Raw genomic sequence first — 22,912 nt, 5'->3', positions numbered from 1 at the left:
TGCAGTACTGAAGTAAGGTCGCTTTTGGGCTTGGGTACTTGGTGTATTTGAAGGATTATAAGTGTTGGATTAATAAGAAATTGCTACATTTTTTAATAACGTTTGTTTACTTGAAGGAAACTTCTAACCTGTTTCAAGAATCTGCATTTTAAATTCTCTTGGTCTGGAGGTTTGCTTTTAAACCTGCCATTATATCAAACAGCTTTTTAGTTATTGCTGCAGGGTGTAGCACTCCCAGTTCTTGCGTGACAGAGATGTCATCATGTTGAGGTAGCCTTGGGCACTGAAACTTATTAAACCTTATTTGTTTTATAAGTGATTCAGTATACAAGTGTGAGTAATAATTAAAAAAAATAAAACGCCCTACACAGTGATCTGATGAAACTCGAGAGTCTTAAGAACAGGGCATTTCCCTGAGCAGTCTCTAATGCAAAATTTATTTAGCAATAGCGACATGCTTATGTAAATTTTGCTCCAGGGAAGAAAGAACTCTCTAAGTCTATTCTTTCAGACCCAGAGGCACAAAAATAGAGTATTTCCAAATAGAATGTTTCCCAAGTCTCTGTATTTTTGGCATTCTCAAAGTGTTAGCGATTCTAGGATTGTCTATTGGCGTTATTTTTTTAAAAAGGTGGCGTTGGTTAGTGGTTTGGTGATAAAGGTGTACAAAAAGCAGTGTTGATATAAGGAGAAGAAAATATTCTTACGTGTACAGATACGAAGGGCATTGACCCCTTTCTGGTAATACTGTATCTCCTCTCTTTCTCCGTGGCACAGAGTATTCTAGTGTGGCCTTGTCTGATACCTGAGGTTTTTCCTTTTCACCAGAAGTGTTGCGGTTAATTCAAGGGTCAGCAGTTCTGTTATCGTGAGACTATTTCTTTTTCTTGTTAGAATATAGTGCTGTCTGAAGCTGCTAATTTTTTTTTTCTTGCAAGTATTTAAAATCTGTGTTTTTGGGTAGTCTTATTAAGATGAAAAGGAACTATCCTGTTAGCTCTCCGTGTGTTAGTTGGCACTCTTCAGGCTTTCAACTGATACATAACTAAGATCTTATGAAAACGGAACTCCTTTTGCCACCCATTTAACTGGGCTCTGTATTGAAGTTTGTCAGCTTAAGTACCATGTTGAGGATCAATACCCTGACAAATATGTGTGACCTACAGGAGTACTATTTGTGTTGAAGGCATAGTAAGAACAAGGGCTTTAACTAATTTATTTTACCATTAGCTGCACAGATAATGCATTAAATATTATCTACTTTCAAGTGAACTTATTATTCTGACAGCATGTCCTCCCTTGCCTTGTTTACCTCCCCACATCTGGCCTGGAGGCAGGGATGGCTGATAGCTTTCTCTGGACCTGGGTGTTGTGTGACTACTAGGGGGTGCTCCAGAGTAATGAAAGATATCATTTTCTTCTCTTCCCATAGAGACTGAAATTATCCTCCCAGTCCTTGACTTGGTTGGTTACAACCAGAGGGTAGATTCAGACTTGTGTCTCCTGCTTGGCAGGAAGATATACTTGCTACCAAACAGTCAGGCCACCCTTAATGGTGATTTGTATAGCTTGGGGAACGTGTCCTGGAGATGATCCTGATTGATATATCTCATGAAGGTCGGGCCTAAAGTGGGTTATGCAGACAATTGGAAGGTGTGGTGTGTTTCTTCTGTGATTACTAAGAAACTAGGCTTTGTTTTCCTTGCACCATGCTATTTCTAAAGCAAAACCAGACTTGACAGTCGTCATTGCTTGCACACCACTGATTTTCTCTAATTTGTAGGTGGCTTAATTATTTATAAGAGAGGGAGTCACATACTTTTCAACAGTTCAACAGGTTGGGTAAGTTGGTGTATGTCCTCATTAAAGTGAAGAGACCATGGCGTAACTTTGATTGCCTGGATACTCCAGCAGACAGGCTCCTTACTTTCAGTGTTGCTAGTTGCTGACACTAAAATGTCTATGCAGGTGGCAAACCAAGCTTATTAATTATTTTGTTTGTATCAGATTTTTTGAAATGGTGTGCCTTGGATGTTTTTCTTCCTTCAAGGCAGGAAGTTTAAGCTGAATACCGTAATGCTGATTCAGCCTTTTTTCTATGTGTTTTTTTTATGTTTTCTGTTTATGCATCATGTATTTTTCTTTTTAGTGTAACCTCTGTAAGCTCTAGGTTTGCAGCATTTTTCTGAGACAGTAACTTTGCCTTACGTGCATGACTGTTTGTAGGCTTACCGGAAGAAAATACTTTTTTTTTTTTTTTTTTTCCCCCTCCCCCTGAAGGCCAACATTGGTTAAAGTGCTCTTGTATTTTCTCTGGAAAATAGATCTCAAAAGCTCAAAATGTGGCCTTATGAATGCTTTTGCATGCTTTGACTCATAAAGAAGTAATGAAAACTTCTTTTCTTGACACTTTTACAATCAGAAAAAAACCCCAGACACAGGATTTCCTGCTGTGTTGAATATCTGAAGAGTAGTTCTCAACAGTTCGGCTGCTACCTATTTACTTCTATAAAAATGGTTTTAAAAATGGCCATTAAACTTTTCTCTGATACAGAGAAATACCTGATGTGTCACTCGCTGAAACACCAGTAATCTGGTAGAAGGTTATATCTGACCTGCAGTGTACATCAGTGGGGACAAACAGAGCTTTCTCTTATTTTGGACATTCGGCATTTTCAGCTGCGTTTGTTTCAGAATCAGTAGGTAACATATTTTACTGAAGAAAAAATATGTAAATATTAAGGCCCAATTTTTAGTTATGAATTTAAATACGATAGCTATCGTGTTCTTTGGTTGATTTTTACTTCCCCTAAAAACTTGTATCAATAAAACAAAACCCTTAATCCATATCTCAATTGATTTACAGCAGTTGATGATAATTTTAACATCTGAAAGTATATTATAAATTTTTACAGTATTTTGTTTGAGAATAGGTGTTCTGTGTTGAATATTAGGTATGAGAATTGTTTGTTACATAAGTATGTCATAAAACTGTTGTAGAGAAACAATGTATGATTCACTTTTTTGTTCAGAAAATAATAGAAATGGTTGTCAAATGGAAACTATCAAATTCACTGTTCTAAATGGATTCATAGGTCTGCGAGGCTGTTTTCTTATTTTTTTTAGAAAAGCATTAAAAAAAATTCTTGTACAGTATTTGAAGAGTTTTCTTGTTTCCTGCTTGTGTGTTGGTTAATTTCTTCCCCCGTCTTGCTTAGAGGTGGTACCCTCTAGTTAGGTTTTTCCTGAGGAGTCAGAAATGTATTCAAAGTTGGCCTCAAGGATGTGAAAACTCACAGAGAAACTTGTAGAAAGGTGCCAGAATTTAGGAACTACGTAGCACTGAAAATATGTAGATGTTTTGAGGATTCTGTTCCATCTTTGCAGGAGCTCCTAGGCAGTATGCTGACAAGTGTGAGCGTAGACATCCAAATGCATTTGTCCAGGAGCATTCCCAAGGCTGTATTAAAAAGCTGTTTCTCTACATTGTCACTGCTTCAGGAATTATACTGAGTTTTGTTTGAATATGCTTGAAGATAATCCTAATAATTTGGAGGCAGCCTGTGTGTGCCTTAGAAACAGTATTTGCTCTAAACTGGGCTTTTATTACAGAAAGGAGAAGTAATTGTGAAGATAAGGTGCTGCAGAAGTGCTGCAGTATCTCCTAGCATCCACGACAAACTTGCTAACCTTGTGAAGAAACCAGGGGTTTTAAAACAGAACACAGGAACAAAGTGATGAAGAAATAAGATTCTGCATGTATCAGCAAAGAAGTAGAAGAATTTTAGAGGCGTTCTAGATCTGTTAATTGTACCAAAGATTTGCAGATTTTCTGTCATCTTTTCTTTCGTTTAGACTTTTTGATACAAGCAGAGTTTTGTTGTATGTCTGTGGGAGATATTTTGGGTTTTGGATACTGATACGGTATATGGATAAGAGCTATGCTGTATTTGTGTTGGTGGCTACTTGTGTTAGCTGTTCTTCTGCGCCTGAAGTATTTCTATAGCATTACTGCTTTGTAAGTGTAGTTTTTAAAGGAAGCTTTACAGTTGCCTAGTTACTTGTGAAAGCATTAAATATCTTAAATAATTCAATATATACTATCAAATTCCCCTATATAGCTTGTAGTACAGCTGATCAGAAGTACTAATTTAGGATCCTAAAATGCAATTTAGTAACAAAGCAAAATAGAATGGGTACATAGCCTGAAGGTGTTTTTATTGCCTTTGTTGCTCTTAACCACACCTGCAGTATGGGAGGCATGTGTGTGTTTGGTATGTGTGAGAAAGTACATATTTTTAAGGTAAGTCTGTTCTTGTTTAACTCCTAGGCATATTTATGGAGGAGGATTTTTCTCTTGGTGAATGACAAAGCAAGGAAAAATAAGTGCCTGAGCACAGCCGTTTTGATGCATACTGAGTGAACTGAGAAAACTCAATGTGTAACATGTTTTTATCAGGTGTTAATAGTCCATTCGTCTGTAATGCTGGGGCCTAACCTTACTGGGATATTTAACTATATAAAATTATTTTGGAAGCTCTTTGCATCTTTAAATCCCTCAGCACAGGAATTAAAGTTTGCCTGTTGGAGGTGTGTTTGTAGCAGGCTTGCAGTCAGAGATTTCTGTAGCTGGTTTTATTTTAACATGGAGTTCTCAAAAGCTGTTAGAGAAACAGGGTAAAATACTTGGCTGTTTAGCCTGTGCTGTGTCCTGTCTGTCCATGTGTGGTTGCTACTAATAACTAAGCTCGCTCACATGTGTCCACCCATCCTGCTTCTCAGCAGTGACCAAAGTGTTGATGTGTGCTGGGTCGTCTAAATCATGAGCAGGGCTTGTTCAGGTTGGAGACATTCAGTGTCAGGAAGTCCCAGACAGCCTATAGAGTTCCCCTGGTTCTTCTGCCTTTATTCATGTTCTAGAAATTCTACTTCACTTTTTAGAGGTTCAAAGCAACATGAGCTGTTTGAGATAATAGGTGCTGTGGTTGCACCTGCATTGAGCTCGAGTGACCAAGCACTGAGCTGGATGGTTCAGAGAGCTGAGCTGGCTGAAATCTAGTGGCTTTTTTTTTCTCTCTCTCTCTCTCTCTTTTTTTTTTTTTTTTTTTTTTTTTTTTTTTTTTTTTTTTTTTTCCCCTCCCTGTTCTCTCTTGAGTGTCTTTTTGGCCAGCTCAGCTCCCTGAGTTCTGAGTTGGCTTGCCTGCATGATTGTATGGATGAGAGGCAAGGGCTGGGCTACAGGATCCTTGGCTTGCGTTGCCTTCAAAGAAGTAAAACTGAACCCAGAGATTCTTTTCCCTTTGTGCTATTTGAATTAGCAAACACTACAGGTTATTGCAGGAATGACAAAAAGTATTTTAGAATTATATGCTTGATATATTGTGCTTTAGAATCTCTATATTCTCATGTCTGTTTTCCCTATTGTAATTTTAGGCACAGTTATTTAAACACGGCAAAAGAGAAGATTGTTTACCATATGGTAAGTTTGTAATATTTTGACTTCTGTTTTTAAAACCATTCCAGTAAAAAAAAAAGAAAAAGGAAAGAAAGATTAAACTGATAACAAGTGGTGCTGTAGAGTGAAATCAACAGGGAAGTTATAAAGCATGCAAAATGAGGGGAAAAAAAGAAGAGATGACAGTGAGGGAGGAGCAGCCGCCACTGGGGAATATGATGTTGGAACAGCTCATCAAAGAATTTGGCAAGTGATCTCATTGGCCATTGCTGTAATACAGGATCTGAACACAGAACAAATAAACTATAAGATGTAGAAAATAGTCTTAAAAAATCATTAGAACATTAACTGGTTTTATATATATTACAGCTGAAAATTTTTCAGAAAATCTTCAAGTTTTAGCATAAGCACAGGATTTTGGAAAAGTTTAAAGAACCTTCTGTGTACAGCACCCAGCTGGAATCATGTACTGTTGAAATGAAAAAAAGTTTTTGGTGAAATGAGCTTATAATGGATGCAGTTAGGGATACACAGGTACCTGAAAGGAGAGCACAGAAGTTTCTGAACAGTGTAGCTGCATGTTGGAATTATATTTATCTCTCGGTGAATCCTGGAATATGCTCAGAACTGACTACAAAATACTAGCCTGGTTTTTATTGGTAGCAGTAAAGAGAGGTGGGGAAAGACAATGGCTAATTACAAAACGCAAAGACCTTGTCAGTTTTGTGGAGTTTATCAAAGCACCAGAAATGTGGTTTGTGCTATTCACAGGAATCAAGCAATGATGTAAACTCACTGTAGAATGCTTATGATTTCACTTAATGGAATTATTTTGACTTCCAAGAAGAAAGTTGGTAGATCTAGTGCTGGAAACAGTTTTGTTTTCCAGTTACTAAGTCTGAGATGCAGACGCTTTCTTACCAAACACCTGAGATATGGGTAAAGATGGAGATAAGATAGTGAAGACAAACGGAATGGCATGACATATGGGCTGTACAGCTGGTTAGGAACAAACAGAAAATACTGAGGAATGTTATCGCATAGAAATAGCAGACAGCACTGTGGAAGCTTGAAGGGTAATAACACTGCCAGATAAGCAGGATAATACGTAGGCTAGCTAAAATATGATATAACAAAATTATGTAATTTAAAAGATGCAGCTGTACAACACAGTGGTCATAATCAATAAGAAAAGAAGATATTTGGCACACAACTTTAATCCTGCTGGTAAAGTTAGATGTTTTGGCATATAGAAAGGATATTAAGTAGTAAGGAGTCTCGTAATAAGAGAGAAATCAGGGGTGTACAATGAATACATTTATTGTAGAAAAGATAGGATGCTCACAGCTAAGAAGCAGATATTCAGACAGAAACTGTTGGGATAAGAAAATCTGAGAGACAAAAAATATCAGGGGTTTTTGGTTATTAGGTGTTATAATAGATCTGAGGATCAAATAAGAAAAAAATAGACGAGTGTCAAAGGAAGATACTGTTTGAAATCCTTTGCAACATAGAACTTGATTTAAAAATAAGCACTAGTCCTGAAGCCATTTGCCTGAGTCTGTAGATATTTTAGTGATTCAAGAGTTGGCAGGACTTGGAAGAGGCTTATATTTGTATATTCTTATTTTTTTTTCTATCTGTGAATATTGATATTTCTGCAGTCTCTTCCTCCTGAACCATTAGTCTCTAGCTTTTACAACTGCAAAAAAATCCAGGTTGCTGGAAGGTAGCGAAGTAATAGTCATTAACTGGCTTTACCTTTTTGTCTGTCTGCGTTATTTTATTAATATTTTAGTATGTCAGGATAAATCACGAGCCTTTTTAAAAACTGAGGAGACTTTTAAGTCACATCCTACAATTTCTCAGACTTTGAAGCAATTGTTATTTCTTTGATCTCTTAGTATTTTGAAAACTACGATATGAGACTGGATTAAGAGGTTGCACAGTATTTTGCCAGTGTGATTTCGTATTTGCAGTGCTTATAGCAGGAATGATAGGTCCTTCAGAGCCTGAGTTGTTAGTCTCCATTGACTAATGATCAGCCTTTGAAACAATCATGAATTGTTTCAGGATGAAAGTGCAAAGGACTATTTTGTTTGTAGCAAGAATCACAGAATGTTAGGGGTTGGAAGGGACCTCAGATGTGTTCCTTGTGAAGATTTTGAATCCTGGAACTTTATACTCGTTAATCCGAGATTCTCCTTTAGTCTGACTTTTTTTTTTTTTTTTTTTTTTACTTTGCTGGACAAATAACTTTGTTACCTTTGAAGTGCCCAAATGAAAGGTTTTGTTGTTAATTGTTTACACATACACACTATTTCTCATGTCTAAATGTTTATGGGCATTCATCATCACAAAAATTTCTGTGCCAGAGGAGTTAAGTTGGTGCTGCCTGAAAGTAATAAATGAGGAGAGGGAATGTATGCAGAAACTGGCTGCAGAGTACATGAATTAGATTTCTGACTCCTGAAAATTCTTAGACCTCAAAAGATACTTGAACATGTAACTTCCAATGAGAATTAGAGGCATAAATACTCTCAGAATCTAGATTAATTGTAATTTTCATAGTCAAAAGTAATCCTTAAAGCAATCCTTACTGTTTGGTAGGTGAAGGATATTACCAGTATTTGACCAGTGTCAGAGTGACTGCAAAGTTGGTAATAAGCCATTTGCATTTTGGTAATACCTTTAAAAATCTAAATCTTCTAAAGAACTTTCAAAACTTTACAAAATTTTCTTACTGAGAATTTTTTTAAAACAGTTTTTCTAGTGTGTTTATTTTCTTTTACAGCTGCTACTGTACTTGAGTGTCTCGATAACTGCAGGCTGTCAGAAAGTAATGATATGGTTCTTCGCAAGCTAGGGATGAAACTCGTTCAACGACTTGGACTGACATTTGTGAAACCGAAGGTAGCAAAATGGAGGTTAGTTTAAAGCCGAAACGGTTTAAAAAAAATAAATCCAAAAGCACTCAAAAAACTTAAAAATACCTAAATCTATAGGTAAATCCATACAAAAATCCATACATTTGACTACTGGCCTTCTGCCCTCCTAACCTCCCTGAAAAGAGAAAGAAATCCCCCTGTTGTTTGGGAATGAACACATTCTTCATTTGCACTATTTGGAAAAAGTAGATTTCTTCTGCTGTATTTAGTTTCCTGTATTTTTTTTCAATTTCGTTGTAGTAAACTAGTGCTGTGACCAGCCAAGTCTTTAGACTTTTCATGTTGCACGTTACACAAGCAGAAGCCTGTTCCTGTGTAATGCCTAACTTGGTAAAGATGGGAAGACAGTGACCTTTGTACTGAAGTTGATTTAGTACAATTTTGTAAGAGTGAACATAACTTTTTCCATTACATAGTTCTACCCTGATCCGATAGAAAGTTCACAGGGGAAAAGTGGTTTGCAATCCCACTTTCGTTTTGCATATTAGTCAGGTTTTGGTGTCTGGTTTTACGTATTGCCAGAGGGCAAACTCTTTTTTAGATTTCTCGCACTGATATTTTAAAATTGCAGTCTCCCTTGGTGACTATTTTTATTGTGTTTCTTTTACCAACTTTTGAGAACGTCCTTAGGCATAGAAAATTCTTTTTAGGTGGAGAGTGTACCTTGCCCAATGGCAAAAGTCAGTTTAGCATGTAAAGTATATCTTTTCCAAGAAGGTATCTACACCACAGGCTAAATATCTGAGTACTGTTTGGTCAGAAAGTACTAAGCTAGCTTTAACATTTAAAAAACAATTTTTAATAAGTTGATTTTATTAATTTTTTTTTAGGTTTTGGAGAGGTTTTTAGGGCATGGGAATTTTGCCTCCGTTGTCAGCAGTGGAAAGTAGGTTATACTGAAACAGCAAAGGGAGAGATAATGAAAAGGAACCATTTAAATAGTCTAGCTCTTCTCACCTTGGAAAAGAGACAACTGGGTCAGGAGGAAGGAGAATGGGATACGTTTCCCTTTCCTTTAAAGCCACCACTAAATAACTGGAGAGCTGTGTGCTGGGAGGTGTAGTAAGTTGACAAGCAGGCTTTATGACAGTATGCGCCTGTTTCAGTTGGAACTTAAATCAGAAAAATAAATTAACTGTCTGTTTCTTGTGCAGATACCAGCGTGGCTGTCGATCTCTGGCTGCCAATCTGCAAGCTCAGGGTTCAGTTGTGCAGAAGCAGATGATAACCGTTGCTGCTAATGAAGCTGATGATGAAGAGGAATATGACATTCCAGGAGAGATTGAAAATGTTGTAGGTGTGTTAAAACTGGACATAAATTATTGCAATGCCTGCACATTAAACATATATCGAGAAACAACTTGCTTAGGGCCAAGAGAGTCACGTAGGTATCTGTGCTAATGTGAACAATTGGAAAGATGATAAAATTTCAGTTTATGCAACTGACTAAAATATACTGTATTTTTGTCAAATGATTTGGATTTCGGCATCTCAGGCAGAAACTCAATACTAGAGCATTTGCTGTGGGGTTGGGGGATGTAGTTATTGAAATACCTTTTACCAATTTTATCCAGTAAAATGAATGAGATAACTTGAACCTTCCACAGATGGAAGGATGAATTAAACTTCATAATGAAAAACAAAACAAAAAATTGTGTTACATGAAAGCTAAAGAATTATAGTTGACATTTTTAAGCTGTGGTAGTATCAAGGGAACATTTTTTTAATTAGGATGCAGTCACACAGCAGGTCCTCTGCTAGCTTGCTGGTGGATATGCTGTAAATAAATAGGCAAAAATTGCATCAGAAAACTTTTGTACCTGAATAATCCAATGAACCACTGAAAAAGCATCGCGGCCTCCGTTTTGAATCTTCCCCAGTGTTTGAAATTTCAAACCAAATTTTCTCTTTTAGAAAATGATTTTAACATCTTTCTTGTTTCTTTGATTTCAAGTCGTACGTGTGTGACAAATAGCAAAAATCTAGATAGAAATATTTTTATTTAAAATAAGAGACAGTAATGTTAAGAGGAAAATGAATTTTGAACATTTTGAGAAATCTTTCTGTTTTTAAATGAGAATAATCTGTTTTGTTTAAATAAAATTATCTGCAGAGCAATTGTTGGTTGGACTGAAAGACAAAGACACTATTGTCAGGTGGTCTGCAGCAAAAGGGTACGTTTCTTATGGTTACTCTAATAACTAAAGTAAACAACATAAAAGTACAGTCTGATGTAATGCATGATTAATAATTTGTGTGTACTGTCAATATTCACAGTTACTTCAAATGGCTTTAGCACAGCTGGTGGAATAAGCCATGTTTGTGTCTTTTTCTGGTATGAAATTGAGCTAGTCTTCAGGAAAATTTCAAATAGGTTTGGAAATAAACATTTGGGATGAGACTTGATTTGAAGGGTGTAAAGTAACATTTCTTCAAAATGTTTTTTTTCTCTTCCACTTAAAAATCTGTATTTCTGTGTTAAGTTTACTACTGTGTAGCTTTTGCTTCAAGTTTGAGATTGTGATTCTAGCGTAATGGTGTTTGGGTAGTGCATTGTCATCGTGAAGTCAGTCATCTTATTGTAAGTTTCCAGTAGCTAAATTTTTTATAGGACTTATTCATCAAATGCAGTACCAATGAATCACTATATGCTGTTTTTTTTTTTTCTTTTAACTTCTGTAGAATTGGTAGAATAACTGGAAGACTTCCAAAAGAATTAGCAGACGACGTGATTGGGTCTCTGTTGGACTGTTTTAGGTAAAAATCTTATTTCATGCTTTACATGTATCTGAAACATGTCTGCTTATGAAACGGGAGGACAACAGTTAGGAAGACAGGTCTAAAAACGTGTAAATTTTGTTGCCCTTCTTCTCTCAGATTTCAAAATCTCCTAAGGCATGGATATGCTAAGGGTGTTCAATAAAGAAATTATTCCTGATCCTTCATCTTGACCCCATTTGAAAGTAATATGGAAGGACTGAAGTTGAACTTTGGAAAAATAAAAATAAAAAATGCTCATTAACTTGCTTCTTTAAAAAATCCTGGTGTGCTCGTGTCTTGAGTGTTGTGTGCATCATCAGAAACATAGTAGAACTGGAAATGATATTCAAAAGAGTTGTGAGGATCACCAGCAGTAAGAAGCAATCTCTGTGTGAGAGGAGGCTAAAACATCTGGGAAGAATGAGGAATAAATGAGGTATAATAGAGGTTTATGAAATTGTGAATGGCATGGAGATGATTGCCCTCTAGATTTTGTATTATTAGAAGCGAGCTAAAGTAGCAGGTGGCAGGTTTGGAATAAAGAAAAGGTGGTGGTTATTCACACAGCACATAGTTAAGCTGTAAAAGCTTCTTGCTGCAGGGTGTTGTGGATGCTAAGACTATATACCTGAACAAAAATCATTTTTCTTTTCCGCAAACCTGTCCACCATCTGCCGGAGTCTGGAAGTAGTTTAGAGAGTGTTGCAGTGTGCTTGTTTTCATACTATACCTAAGGCATGTGCTGTTGGCCCTGTCAGAGAGAGGCTTTGGGGCTAGCTGAAACTTCAGTTTGATCACATAGAGCTGCTAGGATGTTCTTTTGATGTGCTTTATGTTGGATGTCTTTTTTCTGCATCTCTGTAGAGCTTGTAAAGGTCTAAATTATTAAACAAGTATCATATGCTTTTTTTAATATCAAATCGCTCATCAGGTCTACATTGAGTACTTGAGCTTTAAGATCTAAACCGGTGTTTTAGAGTAAGCTAATAACAAATAAAAAAATTATTATTGGCAAAAAATAACATTCAGTTTGTCACTCAGATACACTCAGTTTTAAAAAATCTTTGCATATTGATTGTGAGTACAAATTAAAAATACCAGCTCAAAGGACAACACATTATAAAAAAAAAGGGGTAAAAAGTCTTAAAAAACATGCAATCTACTTAGCCAATACTTCTACTGTGTTACTGTGATTACTGTGAGAGGTGCTGCTGATGTCAGTTATCCCTGGAGCTTCAAAGACCTGTACTCAGTGTGTTTTCTTTCCTTGTTTTTCAAGTCACAGGGATGAGTAATCCAACTAGTAATTGAGTGACCTGCTTTCTTCAGAAACACCTGGGCAGTAGACTAGGACAAAAGGAATATCTTCTGTATTCTTTGCATTGAATATCTAGTGACCAAAATAAAAATGTCAGTTGCTCATCAGAGGCACTTTTTTATATTTCTTGGGATAAGAAGAAAGGATTTCTTATACATAGATAGATTAAAAGACAGGAGACAGGGCAGAAGTAAGTGATCATTTTTCACAATGTAGTGAGATTATCAGCACAATCCCGCGGGGATCTGTATGAGCCCTGTGCTGTTCAACATACTCATAAAGGATCCTGGAAAAAAGGTGAACAGAGGGGTGAGGAAATCAATCGATGATTTAAATTTAGCTAACGTATTGAAAAGTAACAATGACAGAAACCAAAATGTTATATAAGCCTAAGTTAAGTAACTAGACAGTAAATGACATGTGAAATATAATGTCTAATGAATGCGAACTAATGCACTTAGGGAAAAATGCAGCTAGCTGTAAAACAGTTACTTCTACTCAGGAAAGAGATCTTGAATTCCCTGATAGTTCTGTCAGAATGTCAGTGGAGTGCTCAGCAGCTGTCAGAAAAAAGAATGCAAATGGCACATTAAATGTTATTAGGAAAGGAAGAGAGAACAAAACTGAATGGGTGAAAAGTGATTTAACTGGTGGGAATTCCTCCAACTGGAAAGGATAAGTAGAGGGATATAATGGAGATACATGAGTTCCTAAATATGAAAAAAGAGGGAAAGCGAGTAATGGTTTACTATTCACTCTTTCTCATACTGCCGGAACTGGGAAGCATCAGGAAGTCCATTTTCATGCAGTTATAATTAAACTGTGGAAGTCATTGCCAGAGGACGTTATGGAAGCCAAAAGGGTTATTAATCAGAGGTTATTAAACATGACATTCTGGCTGCAATCTCTGCCTTGGGAAGTCTCTGTACTGCTGATCGACAAAGCTAGGAGGAGGCTAATAAGGGAGTGATCCTTTATGCTTTGTCTTTGGCCAAGCGTCTGCTATTGGTCCACGTCAGAGACAGGATAGTGGGCGAGATGAAGCTTTGTCCATCACGTTTTATATGTTGAACCTGAAAGGGGCCTACAAAAAGGCTGGGGAGGGACTTTTTACAAGGGCCTGCAGTGACAGGATGAGGGGTGGTGGTTGGAAGCTGGGAGGGGGCAGGTTTAGACTAGATACAAAGAAGTTCCTCACCCTGAGGGTGGTGAGACACTGGAACAGGTTGCCTGAGGAAGTTGTTGGTGCTCCATCCCTGGAAGTGTTCAAGACCAGGTTGGATGGAGCCTTGAGCAACCTGGTCTAGTGGGAGGTCTCCCTGCCATGGCAGGGGGGTTGGAACTAGATGATCTTTGAGGTCCCTTCCAACCCAAACCATTCTGTGATTCTATGATTATTCTTATTTTTGGATTCCTGTTCCTAGTTTAAGACAAAATGAACTTTTTGCATATTTAGTCATGCAGTGTGCAACCTTTCCCATTTTCACTGCTTTATCTGCCAGTACACCAAAATTTGTCAATCGTTTTTGATTTTTTTTTTTTTTAATGTGTTCACTATAAGTTGCTCTGTTTTGGTTTATGTTTTTCTAAGGTGGATAAACACCACTGTTTGCTCACTGCGTAAGCTCATATAATGTGTTTATTGGAAACTGTCACTTGAACCTCTTTTGCTATTTAAGGACTGTGTTTGGCACTAAATTCATTAGTTATTTTGGGTATGTTCTGTAAATCTGCATCTTTTGCCAGTGTACTGGAAAGTTGTTTTCTTTTTCTGGATGAGTTTTAGGTATTGTGCTCTTCTGTACTGAGGCTACATTTATATTGATAAATGCGTTTTTTGCTTGTTTGATCATGTTTATAGCAGTACTTGTTGCACAAAATTGGAAAGAAAACACGTTCAGCTTGTCATTCTTATATTTTAGAAGTCGTAACAGGATTAATAACACAATAAACGCATACTGGTTTGGATTATGTGTCTTTTAACATGTTGAGAATTCACCATGAAAGATGAAATCCAAAAAGAGAAGGCTGGTCTTAACAAAACTTGTCTTTGTTCTAAAATTAGTTTCCAGGAAACAGACAATGCATGGCATGGTGGATGCCTGGCTCTGGCTGAATTGGGCAGAAGAGGACTGCTACTCCCTTCCCGAATTTCAGATGGTGAGTTGTAGTTCCTGAGTAAGTTCATGAATTAACAGTTTATAGTATTAGAGATTGAATGTGTGGCAATAGACTGGAATTTGCTGATGTGAGTGTGCTGAATAATGACTGTAGTATTGAATTCTAGAGTAAAAGGTATGCCTATGGGGGTATTTAAGGTACTTCTGTCAAAAGCATTGTCTTGGGTGTGCCTTTTTTATACTTAATAAATTTTTCTATCCAAAATTAAATTAGTTTCTTGGGGTTTTCTTTCTTCCTCCCTCCCGTGTTTCTTTGTACAGTTGTATAAAAATAATTCTGTATGTCTCTATGTTGTGTCAGTGTCATTATTTAAATAGGTTATATTAAATAATTGATGACTAACTTGCTCTTTAAAGCTAGCAGCTTATGCTGTTTGTCTCTGATTAAATTTTGGAGGCCAATTTTGCGTAATTTATACACGAACTGTGTACTTTTTAATGGGTTTTTGAAATACCAGGGTGGAAAGAAAAATAACAGGGCAGAGGAATTGTTTCTTTGTGTGTTCTGTATGTATCAACATACGTTGAAGTCCATGTGAAAGTAGTAGTAGTTCTGTGTTTTGTGATTTTGGTCAATTTTTTCTGAAGTTGAAGTGACAAAAGCATTATGTAGTAGTACACATCCACCATTGGGCATTTTTACAGCAGTATCTTGGGCTAGATGATTCTTTTGATCTCATCTGGTAGTCTTGTGTTGAACAGAGAAGATGAACACTAGTTTTCAAAAATGTTTCAAATCATTCTAGTACGTTAGGTTGCCAGATCTTTTCTATTCTGAAGATCTATTGACTTATTCTAGAAGAAACTTGTGGAAAGAGTTCATGTCCAATATAGTGTCTGTTTTACTTGTGAGACTTTTTGTGCAGCTAGCCTTCAGTTGGTTTCCCTTTTGTAATTACTTTTGCCGTTGTATGATAAAGATGAAACAGTTAAAAAACCCTGCAACTTTAAGAATGGGAAGTCATCCAAAGGTAAGCCTCTATTTTAGTTCTAACAAAACTGAAACTGTACACCTCTATCAAGGAAGCAGGGTAGGCTTGTGTAGTAGAATTTTTTTTTTTAATCTAAACTGGAAGTTTCATGCAAGTTTGGTATTGTATAGGACTGCAAAAGACATGAGTGAATCCTGGCTCTGCCAGTGATTTGACATGTGCTGTGAAACCATCTCTCTTCACTTTTTAGATTGAGTTTTTGTGCACGTAGAATGGGGATGATGGTGGTATCCTTCACACCCTTCTTTTTCTGCAGAGGTGCAGTGAAAAGATATTGCTGCCTGTGAAGGTGATTTTAATATACATAGGTTTATATGCAAATTTTTAATTTGTCGGATTGCATGAGATGTAGCCTTCTGTTACTGGGGTGGAAGAATATAAAGCTAAGATGGGGAGGAACGGAAGGAGAGAACACAATCATGGCAGCAAAGTCTGGGGAACAGATAGGCATAAAGGTCTAAGGAAGAACCATTTTACAGAAATTGGAAGTTTCTTAATGAAAGAGTGCCAAGATTTCCAACAGTTGTTATATAAGATAGGTAAGAAACCTAATCAGAGACTATCTTGACTAAGCTGCAACCCCTTTGGTTGTCTGATTCTCAAAAATGAATTACACAGAAGGCAGAAAGGTGTGATATTGTGAAAGATGACTAAAAGAGGATAGTCTAAATTTGTAGGGATAGAATTTTGAAAGACTTGGACATAAAATGGGATGCAGACAGTGAAGAATGTAACTGGTAGTGACAAATCATGGTATAGCTTCATCAGAGTCAAGCCTTTATTATCACTGAGCAGATCTAGGCTGCTAGATATCATCCATGGCACACGACATTGTCCCTTCTCTGTTTTTTTTTTTTTCCCTTTTGCTTTAATGGACCTTGTTTTCCATTTAAATTAATTTGAAAAAATAATTATGCTAGATACAGTATATTGTAGTTTCATTTGCTAGTCTGCCTTACTTAGTTTTGCTTTATGTAAGTTATCCGATCCACTATTAATGTAGAAATTCGAAGTTCATTATAATAATTCAGAGAAAGACAAATGAATGAATTCTGGAAGTTGGAATACAAGCTAACACAGTGATGTTACAAGGAACTGTATTGTACCTCAAAAGACTGACTTATATTCAAATTGTCCTTAACAAAATGATTTAAGAAATTAGGACAAATGAAAGTAGTATTCCTAGTTGTGAATAAGTAAATACACAATTCAAGATATAGAGAGTCACTTCTAGGCAGCAGTGATGCAGGAAAGGAATGAAGTGTTCGTATGGGTCACCCACATCGATTAACAATTTTATTTATCTCAATAAAACAAGATGGTGAAAAAGAAGTCATAAACAGTGTGGTAATCCTTACATCTCACTTGATACTAAAATTATGACACAGAGAGTACTTGTCTTAGGACATCACACTTAAAAGATTATTTAAAGAAAGCTAGCCTAAAGCAGCAGGAATCATGAAAAGAACAGAAAATAAGACTGACAGGGAAAGACTGAAAGAATTAAGGTTGTTTGGTTGAGAGAAGACAAAGCTGGGAGCTTGTTTTCTTCCTCTGTACTTTTGACACATATTTTCAGTGACCAGAACAAGACTACAGGGTATACTTTGCAGGAAAAGAATAGTTAGATAAGCATTAGGACTGATTTTCTTATTCTAAAGGAACTTGAGTTAGACAGGTTTCTGTTAGGTTTCTGTTAATCAAGGTATGGGAGCTGTTTGAGTAGTTAACCTTCATGGTTCCCTTCAGCACAGTGTTTATTTAATTTGAGGAATGGAGATGAGGTAGACTTTGGAGCTTCTTTTTGTGAACAATATTTGTACAGAGATGGCGAAGAATAAATCCTTGAATTGTATGGAAAACCACCAAAAATTTTTCCTTGTTGACTTAAAGAAATTCAAATTAACCATAAAAGAGATGCATGAGACTTTTTAAAATTATGGGTAGAGGAAGCTATGAAAGTTTCTGCTTCCAGAGATTAGCGAGGCAAATAGCTTAATGTAGTTTGAAAAACAGCAGTGGCAACACTAGTCTCTGTAATTTCATGGTTGGAAATTATGGATTTGGTAGCATACGTCCCTAAGCTTGAAGCTTTAAACTTGGCCTAGAAAGAAGCTCTTTCTCCTTGTTTCATCATGTACTGATGTTCAACTTGATACATCTTACTTTCGTACTGCCTCGCTGTTGTAATTTAAGTGGATTTTTTCTGTTACCATCTTCCCTTTGTTCAAACTCAGATTGATATTCTTGTCTTTTCATAATTTAGGAAAAGCTTATTTTTATGAATGATTAAAGGTCAATGTTGTTCTGCTTTTTTATTTCTTAGCTCAGATACATAACCCCTGTAATTTACTGTTTAATGGTAAACTTCTTACAATGCTCTGGCTGAGCTGTTAGCTCAGAACACTATAGCACAAAAAATGAGAAAAAAATTCTGGGAACTCGACATTGCATTGAATGCAGCTCTGCTTCCTTACACGGGTTTATACCTCCTGTGAGTGTTTAGTCAGGTGAGGATGGCCCTTGTCTGAATAATGAATCAATGAGAAATGTATACCCATGGTTTTAAGTGAATAATACTTAGTCTGGGTTTGTTTTACTTAGACTCCTAGTGCATAATGTGCAAATTTACATGGGGTGTTTATACAGTGGAACAGCCTTATTTTAGTTAAACCTTTGTAGAAGTTTGGATAAGCTGGACAGCAGCTTTAAGGCAGAGGAAATTCTGAAGTTTATCATGGAGCTAAAGTACAGATGGATTAATCTGCATGATGAACTTCCTTCACTGAAGGAAGCACCTTTTTTAGAGTTGATTGGTAATCCATGCCAAATTCTACTTGTGAATTGAAAGTTTAGCTAGCAACTTCTTTGCTAATTTTTCTTCAAAATATGTGTTACAGATAGTGCAGTGAATGTATTCGTGTTCATTAAGGACTTTCCATATGTTTTACATACAGGTCACAGATTTATTTGAAAAATTGCAAGTTTATATACACAGTTATAGAAGCAGAAGATAGTTTTAGGATGTATGTAGAAGCACACTGATAATTAGTGATACATGTATACTGAAATAAGACCTTCACCAGAAGAGTTTGCCTCAGGTGTAATAAATTATATAAATAACCTTTTAGGCTTGGAGCTTGAAGGTTGCCCAGTGTCTGTCTAACCTCAGAGGATCAGGCACCTAAGCTGTTTAGATCTTCAAATTTTCAGTATTGTTTTCACAGTGGTTCAGTTAAAGGTGAACATAAACTGCATTTGTTAAATCGGTGCAGGCTTTCTTTGCTTTAACTTGGATCTTGTTCTTAGTTGACATAAGAAAAGCTTGCTTATACAAGGTTTGGATCAGTTTGTTTAAGCTGGCGTCTGCCTCTGAGTAGCAAAATTTGGCCTGTTGTTTTGTATTATGGCATAATGGCAAAGTGCATTCATACACAACACAGTTTTTACAGTAAAATTCTAAATAGCCAGATTTAATCTTGAGCTTATTTAAACTGCTGCACAGTGAAATACAATTTATCAAAGAAAAAAGACAAAAAAACCCTATTAAATGAATTTAAGCCTGAAAAAAGACTATGACAGTATGTTATTGAACAATATTGTTTCTAGAGCTTAAACGTTTTTTAAGAAAAGAAGTTGTAAAAGTTATTTTACATTAATACAATTGCAAAAAAAAATATCTTAGAGTCGTCTAATGTACTTTGGCTTTAGTAATGAATGCAAAAATTCACTCATCAAAATCTGAGCTTATACAAGGGAAAGTTCTGTTACTTAAAAATATTAATATAAAATTATGAACATTATTTACATGGGAGAGATTGAATGTATCTTGTCATGGACCAAACCCAATAGAGACGGTTTGTAGAAGTTTTATGATGTTGCCGGTAACTAGCTTCTATGACCAGAAATGCACTGGAAGTGAAGTATTAAGATACTCTTGTTCTCTTCCTTAAAGTGAAGACCCTGCTACAGTCATTTGGCCTTACTCTTTTAGTGCCTTGCTGTGATTTCGCTGATTCTTTTTGATTTGTCCTTTTTTGTCCTTTTACTTTTTGATTGCACTGAGTATCCTGAGTATCAGAAGAATTGAGAGTAGCTTCTGTACAGGAAGCGTTACTGTCCTGAGGACTCTGCCCTTCGTTGTCCATTCTGACTTTGCTGGGGCTGTAGGCAGCTAGCTGACAGAGCGCTACAGCTGCCGTTTGTTTCTGTTCATCACAGCTGTCAATTATTCTTAAGTCTTGAGCTTCGTTACGGTGAGCTGTGAAAGAAGATTTGTCACAGGCACTGTTAGCGGGGTTCTTGGGGTTACATGCATCTGCTCCAGAGGTTTCGTTTGCGGGGTTTGGAGAAGTAGCAGCACCATTATCATGAGATGGACTGTGGAATGACATTTTCAGGCTTACTGTGTTACAGGAATCTTTTACCGAGAGGTTCAGAGGCATGTCTTGCAATTCCAGAAAGTTCTGACTCTCTGTTTTGGATATGGTTTTGTAGGCATGCTCGTGAATAGGTCCTGTGTTTGTGTCAGCCTTTTTTGAAAGATTAAGGGGAACTATCCCTGTGTCATCTTCCGCGTTGGACAGTGAGCCTTCATCGTTACGGCATTCATTCTGTGTATGTGAATCTTCATCAGTGACGTTAATGCTGAAAGAAATGAGGAGAAAAGAGAATTCACTATCAGTTACTCTTTTAAATTGGGGGTGAGGAAGAGGGCAGGGAGAAAAAAAAGTCTGGCTGGAAGTCTGACAGTGTTATTGTTTCTCCTTTAACACCCCCAAGTTCCTTTCACCATACACTAATTTCCCGAAATATACAGGCACATGCATAGTAGTGGTATGGGAAATACCTGAATCTCTTCAGGAGAATGAGTAGTCTACTCACTATAGCAACTGTGAGTTGTACTGTGTTTTGCACGGTTAATAGAAAACAAATTATCCCAACGCTGTAAATTTAAATATATTTTAGGGGCATTGTGTGAAATGCATCCATCTATCTTTGTGTGTCCCTAGTAAATATGACAAGAATTTGCAAAATGATCTTATGATTTTACCTGGTAGGTGAATCTCCTCGATCTTGCTGTGTCTGCGCGCTTTGAAGCAGAGTTGGTTGATCAGTGCTTTTTCTCACAGGTCTGAAAGCTGTGAAGTTCTCTTCTGGTTGATCATACTTGCCAAGTGATGTGGAAGATGACTTGTTGGAGAGGTCAAATAAGCCTTCGCATGCATGGCTTGTCTGAGTGAAGTTGGTTGGGCTAGGTCTGCCAGGGGAACCTGTTGCTGCACTTCCTGCGAGAGGGCTCATTTTAGCATTCTCTCTTTCATTTTGGTCATCTTTGGAATGACTTTTGGTGTGCAATAATGTCATTTCTTTTTCATAATCTGCTTGTTTTTTATGTGAACTTAGAGGGTATTGTTGGGATGGGCTTAAAGAAGCTGGATACAGCAAGGTAGTTTCTTCCATTAGATGAGAATTTTGATCTCTGTTAATACCAGCTACGTGTGAAAATCTGTAAAATGGAGGATCTGTTGGCCTACAAAATCCGTATGGTATTGGAGGAGTGGAATGATATTGTTGGAACAATCGATAGTGTTCATATGCTGATGGATTTATAGGTTTTGGAAGTGGCCCAGGGTGGGGAAGAAAGTGTCTTTGATCTTGTGTGCCATAGACAGACAGAGCAGAGCTTTCACACTCTGAATTACCTGGAAGCAAGTAAGGTGTGTAGATAGCCAGCCTGTGCTCATAAAAATGGGGTGAGTACTCGGGAATCATCGGTTGCATGTAAGGTGAAATGGAACCAAAGCCTTTTGTGGGAGCAACTTTATGTGGAAACTCTGGGAGGAAAGGAGAACCTGCTTTCCATGGGTGACTTGGTGTATGAAATGCAGACTTAGTGTGGAAAGGCGAGTTTTTGTTAGAGAGTGATATAATCTCAGATACTTCACTAGTTTCCGGGCCTTTACTATCTCTGTGTTCTCCTACAGGAACGAAAGCCGAGGGCCTTACAATGCTGTCCAAAAGGGGCTGCATGCTGATAGCGCTTTCTGTTGTAGTACTGGCAGGGGTTAATTCCTTCTGAATCACAGGTTTTTGTCCTTGAATTGCTGTGTTTGTTGCCTGGTTTTGTAATTCAACGTTTTCCTTGGCATCTTCTTTTGCAAAAGGATATTGAGGCTTTGAATCGAGATTTGACAGTCCATTTGTGACAGATTTAGAAGAAGTTGGTTTAACTGTAGATTCAAGCTGATTGATCTGTTTGGGCTCCAAGGAATTGGTCTTTGGACACTTGATAACACGATCCTGCTCTGATACTAAAGTAATGGAGTTTTTGCAGAGGCCATACTTCATATGGTTAAAGAGATGGGATTTCTCATTGCAAGTAAAAGGGCACTGAAAGCACTTGTACTTAAATGGCTTTCCTGGTGGTCTTGGGATGTAATGAGGCTTCTTTGGTTTACGTTCTTTGAGGAGACTCATTTTTTTTCCTTGTTGAAACAATTAAATGTAATGGTTCTTTATAAAAACTTTCTTGTGGTTAGCCTTCCTCAGTTTTAGCCTCTTGATGTTTCCAGTTTTTCAGGTTTCTAGAATCCTTCTTCCCAGGTGAAGTGAGGAGCCCAACTCCAGTGATGTCTCAGGGCAGAGCGGGGGCCGGAAAACAACACTGGCGGTGCAGGAACTGTAACACACAGTTTAGAATTAGCTGTAGTGGAACATTGGAACTAAATACAAAGTAATATGTTCTTTTAACTGTGTTCCCCCTTATATTACATCTGCTGTGTTGTGGGGTTTTTTTAAACAAAACAAAAATGCTAGATGCCAGACTTGAGATAGGCATACGTTAAACTTTGACATCCCTCCGCACCTAAGCATAGTCACAGAGGTGGCCTAATTTTCAGCAGTGCTAGTCACCTGCCACTGCTACCGGGTTGGAGGAGCTTTCTTTGAAAACTGAAGGAACATTCATTTGGAAGATGAAAGTTGAGGTCTAGGTGGAGCTGTTGAGAGAGAGGTGGAGGTGGGTAGGGTGAGAAGAGGCAGGCCCTGGCAGCAGCTGGATGTGGGGCAAGCCTGTCGGGCCGGTTGGGGAGAGGGAGGAGGGAATTTCCTGCTTGGGTGAAATGAGGGTGGAGTGGATTGGTTGCACTTGGGTAGCTGAGTTGGCTCTTTCAGAGACTGACCAACCCCCTCTTTTAACTGGCACGGCATTTCCTAACAGCCTAATCTCAATGGATACCTCAAAAGTGGCCGATCTC

The 22,912-nt window shown here is 37.3% G+C and overlaps 2 protein-coding genes across 2 annotated transcripts in view; one reads left to right on the top strand and one right to left on the bottom strand.

Moving 5' to 3' along the window:
- Positions 1-22,912, top strand: part of TBCD (tubulin folding cofactor D) — a 113,071-nt gene that overhangs the window by 11,172 nt on the left and 78,987 nt on the right. Inside the window, exons 7-12 of the mRNA XM_086473440.1 lie at positions 5,434-5,479; positions 8,250-8,382; positions 9,558-9,700; positions 10,517-10,577; positions 11,086-11,160; positions 14,547-14,641. Of these exons, the coding sequence (XP_086329566.1) occupies positions 5,434-5,479; positions 8,250-8,382; positions 9,558-9,700; positions 10,517-10,577; positions 11,086-11,160; positions 14,547-14,641 (553 nt within the window). The remainder of the gene's footprint in view (positions 1-5,433; positions 5,480-8,249; positions 8,383-9,557; positions 9,701-10,516; positions 10,578-11,085; positions 11,161-14,546; positions 14,642-22,912) is intronic.
- ZNF750 (zinc finger protein 750) lies at positions 19,580-22,133 on the bottom strand. Its single transcript, XM_009959476.2, has 2 exons — positions 20,707-22,133; positions 19,580-20,300 (listed from the first exon to the last, which is right to left on the bottom strand). Exons 1-2 carry the CDS (start codon positions 22,131-22,133, stop codon positions 19,580-19,582), a joined length of 2,148 nt encoding a protein of 715 aa, XP_009957778.2.

This window comes from Leptosomus discolor, chromosome 15 (genome assembly GCF_034619465.1).
Source record: "Leptosomus discolor isolate bLepDis1 chromosome 15, bLepDis1.hap2, whole genome shotgun sequence".
Taxonomy (NCBI): Eukaryota; Metazoa; Chordata; class Aves; order Leptosomiformes; family Leptosomidae; genus Leptosomus; species Leptosomus discolor.
Note: the sequence above shows the minus strand (reverse complement) of the source record. Positions and strands in the feature narration are given on the sequence as shown.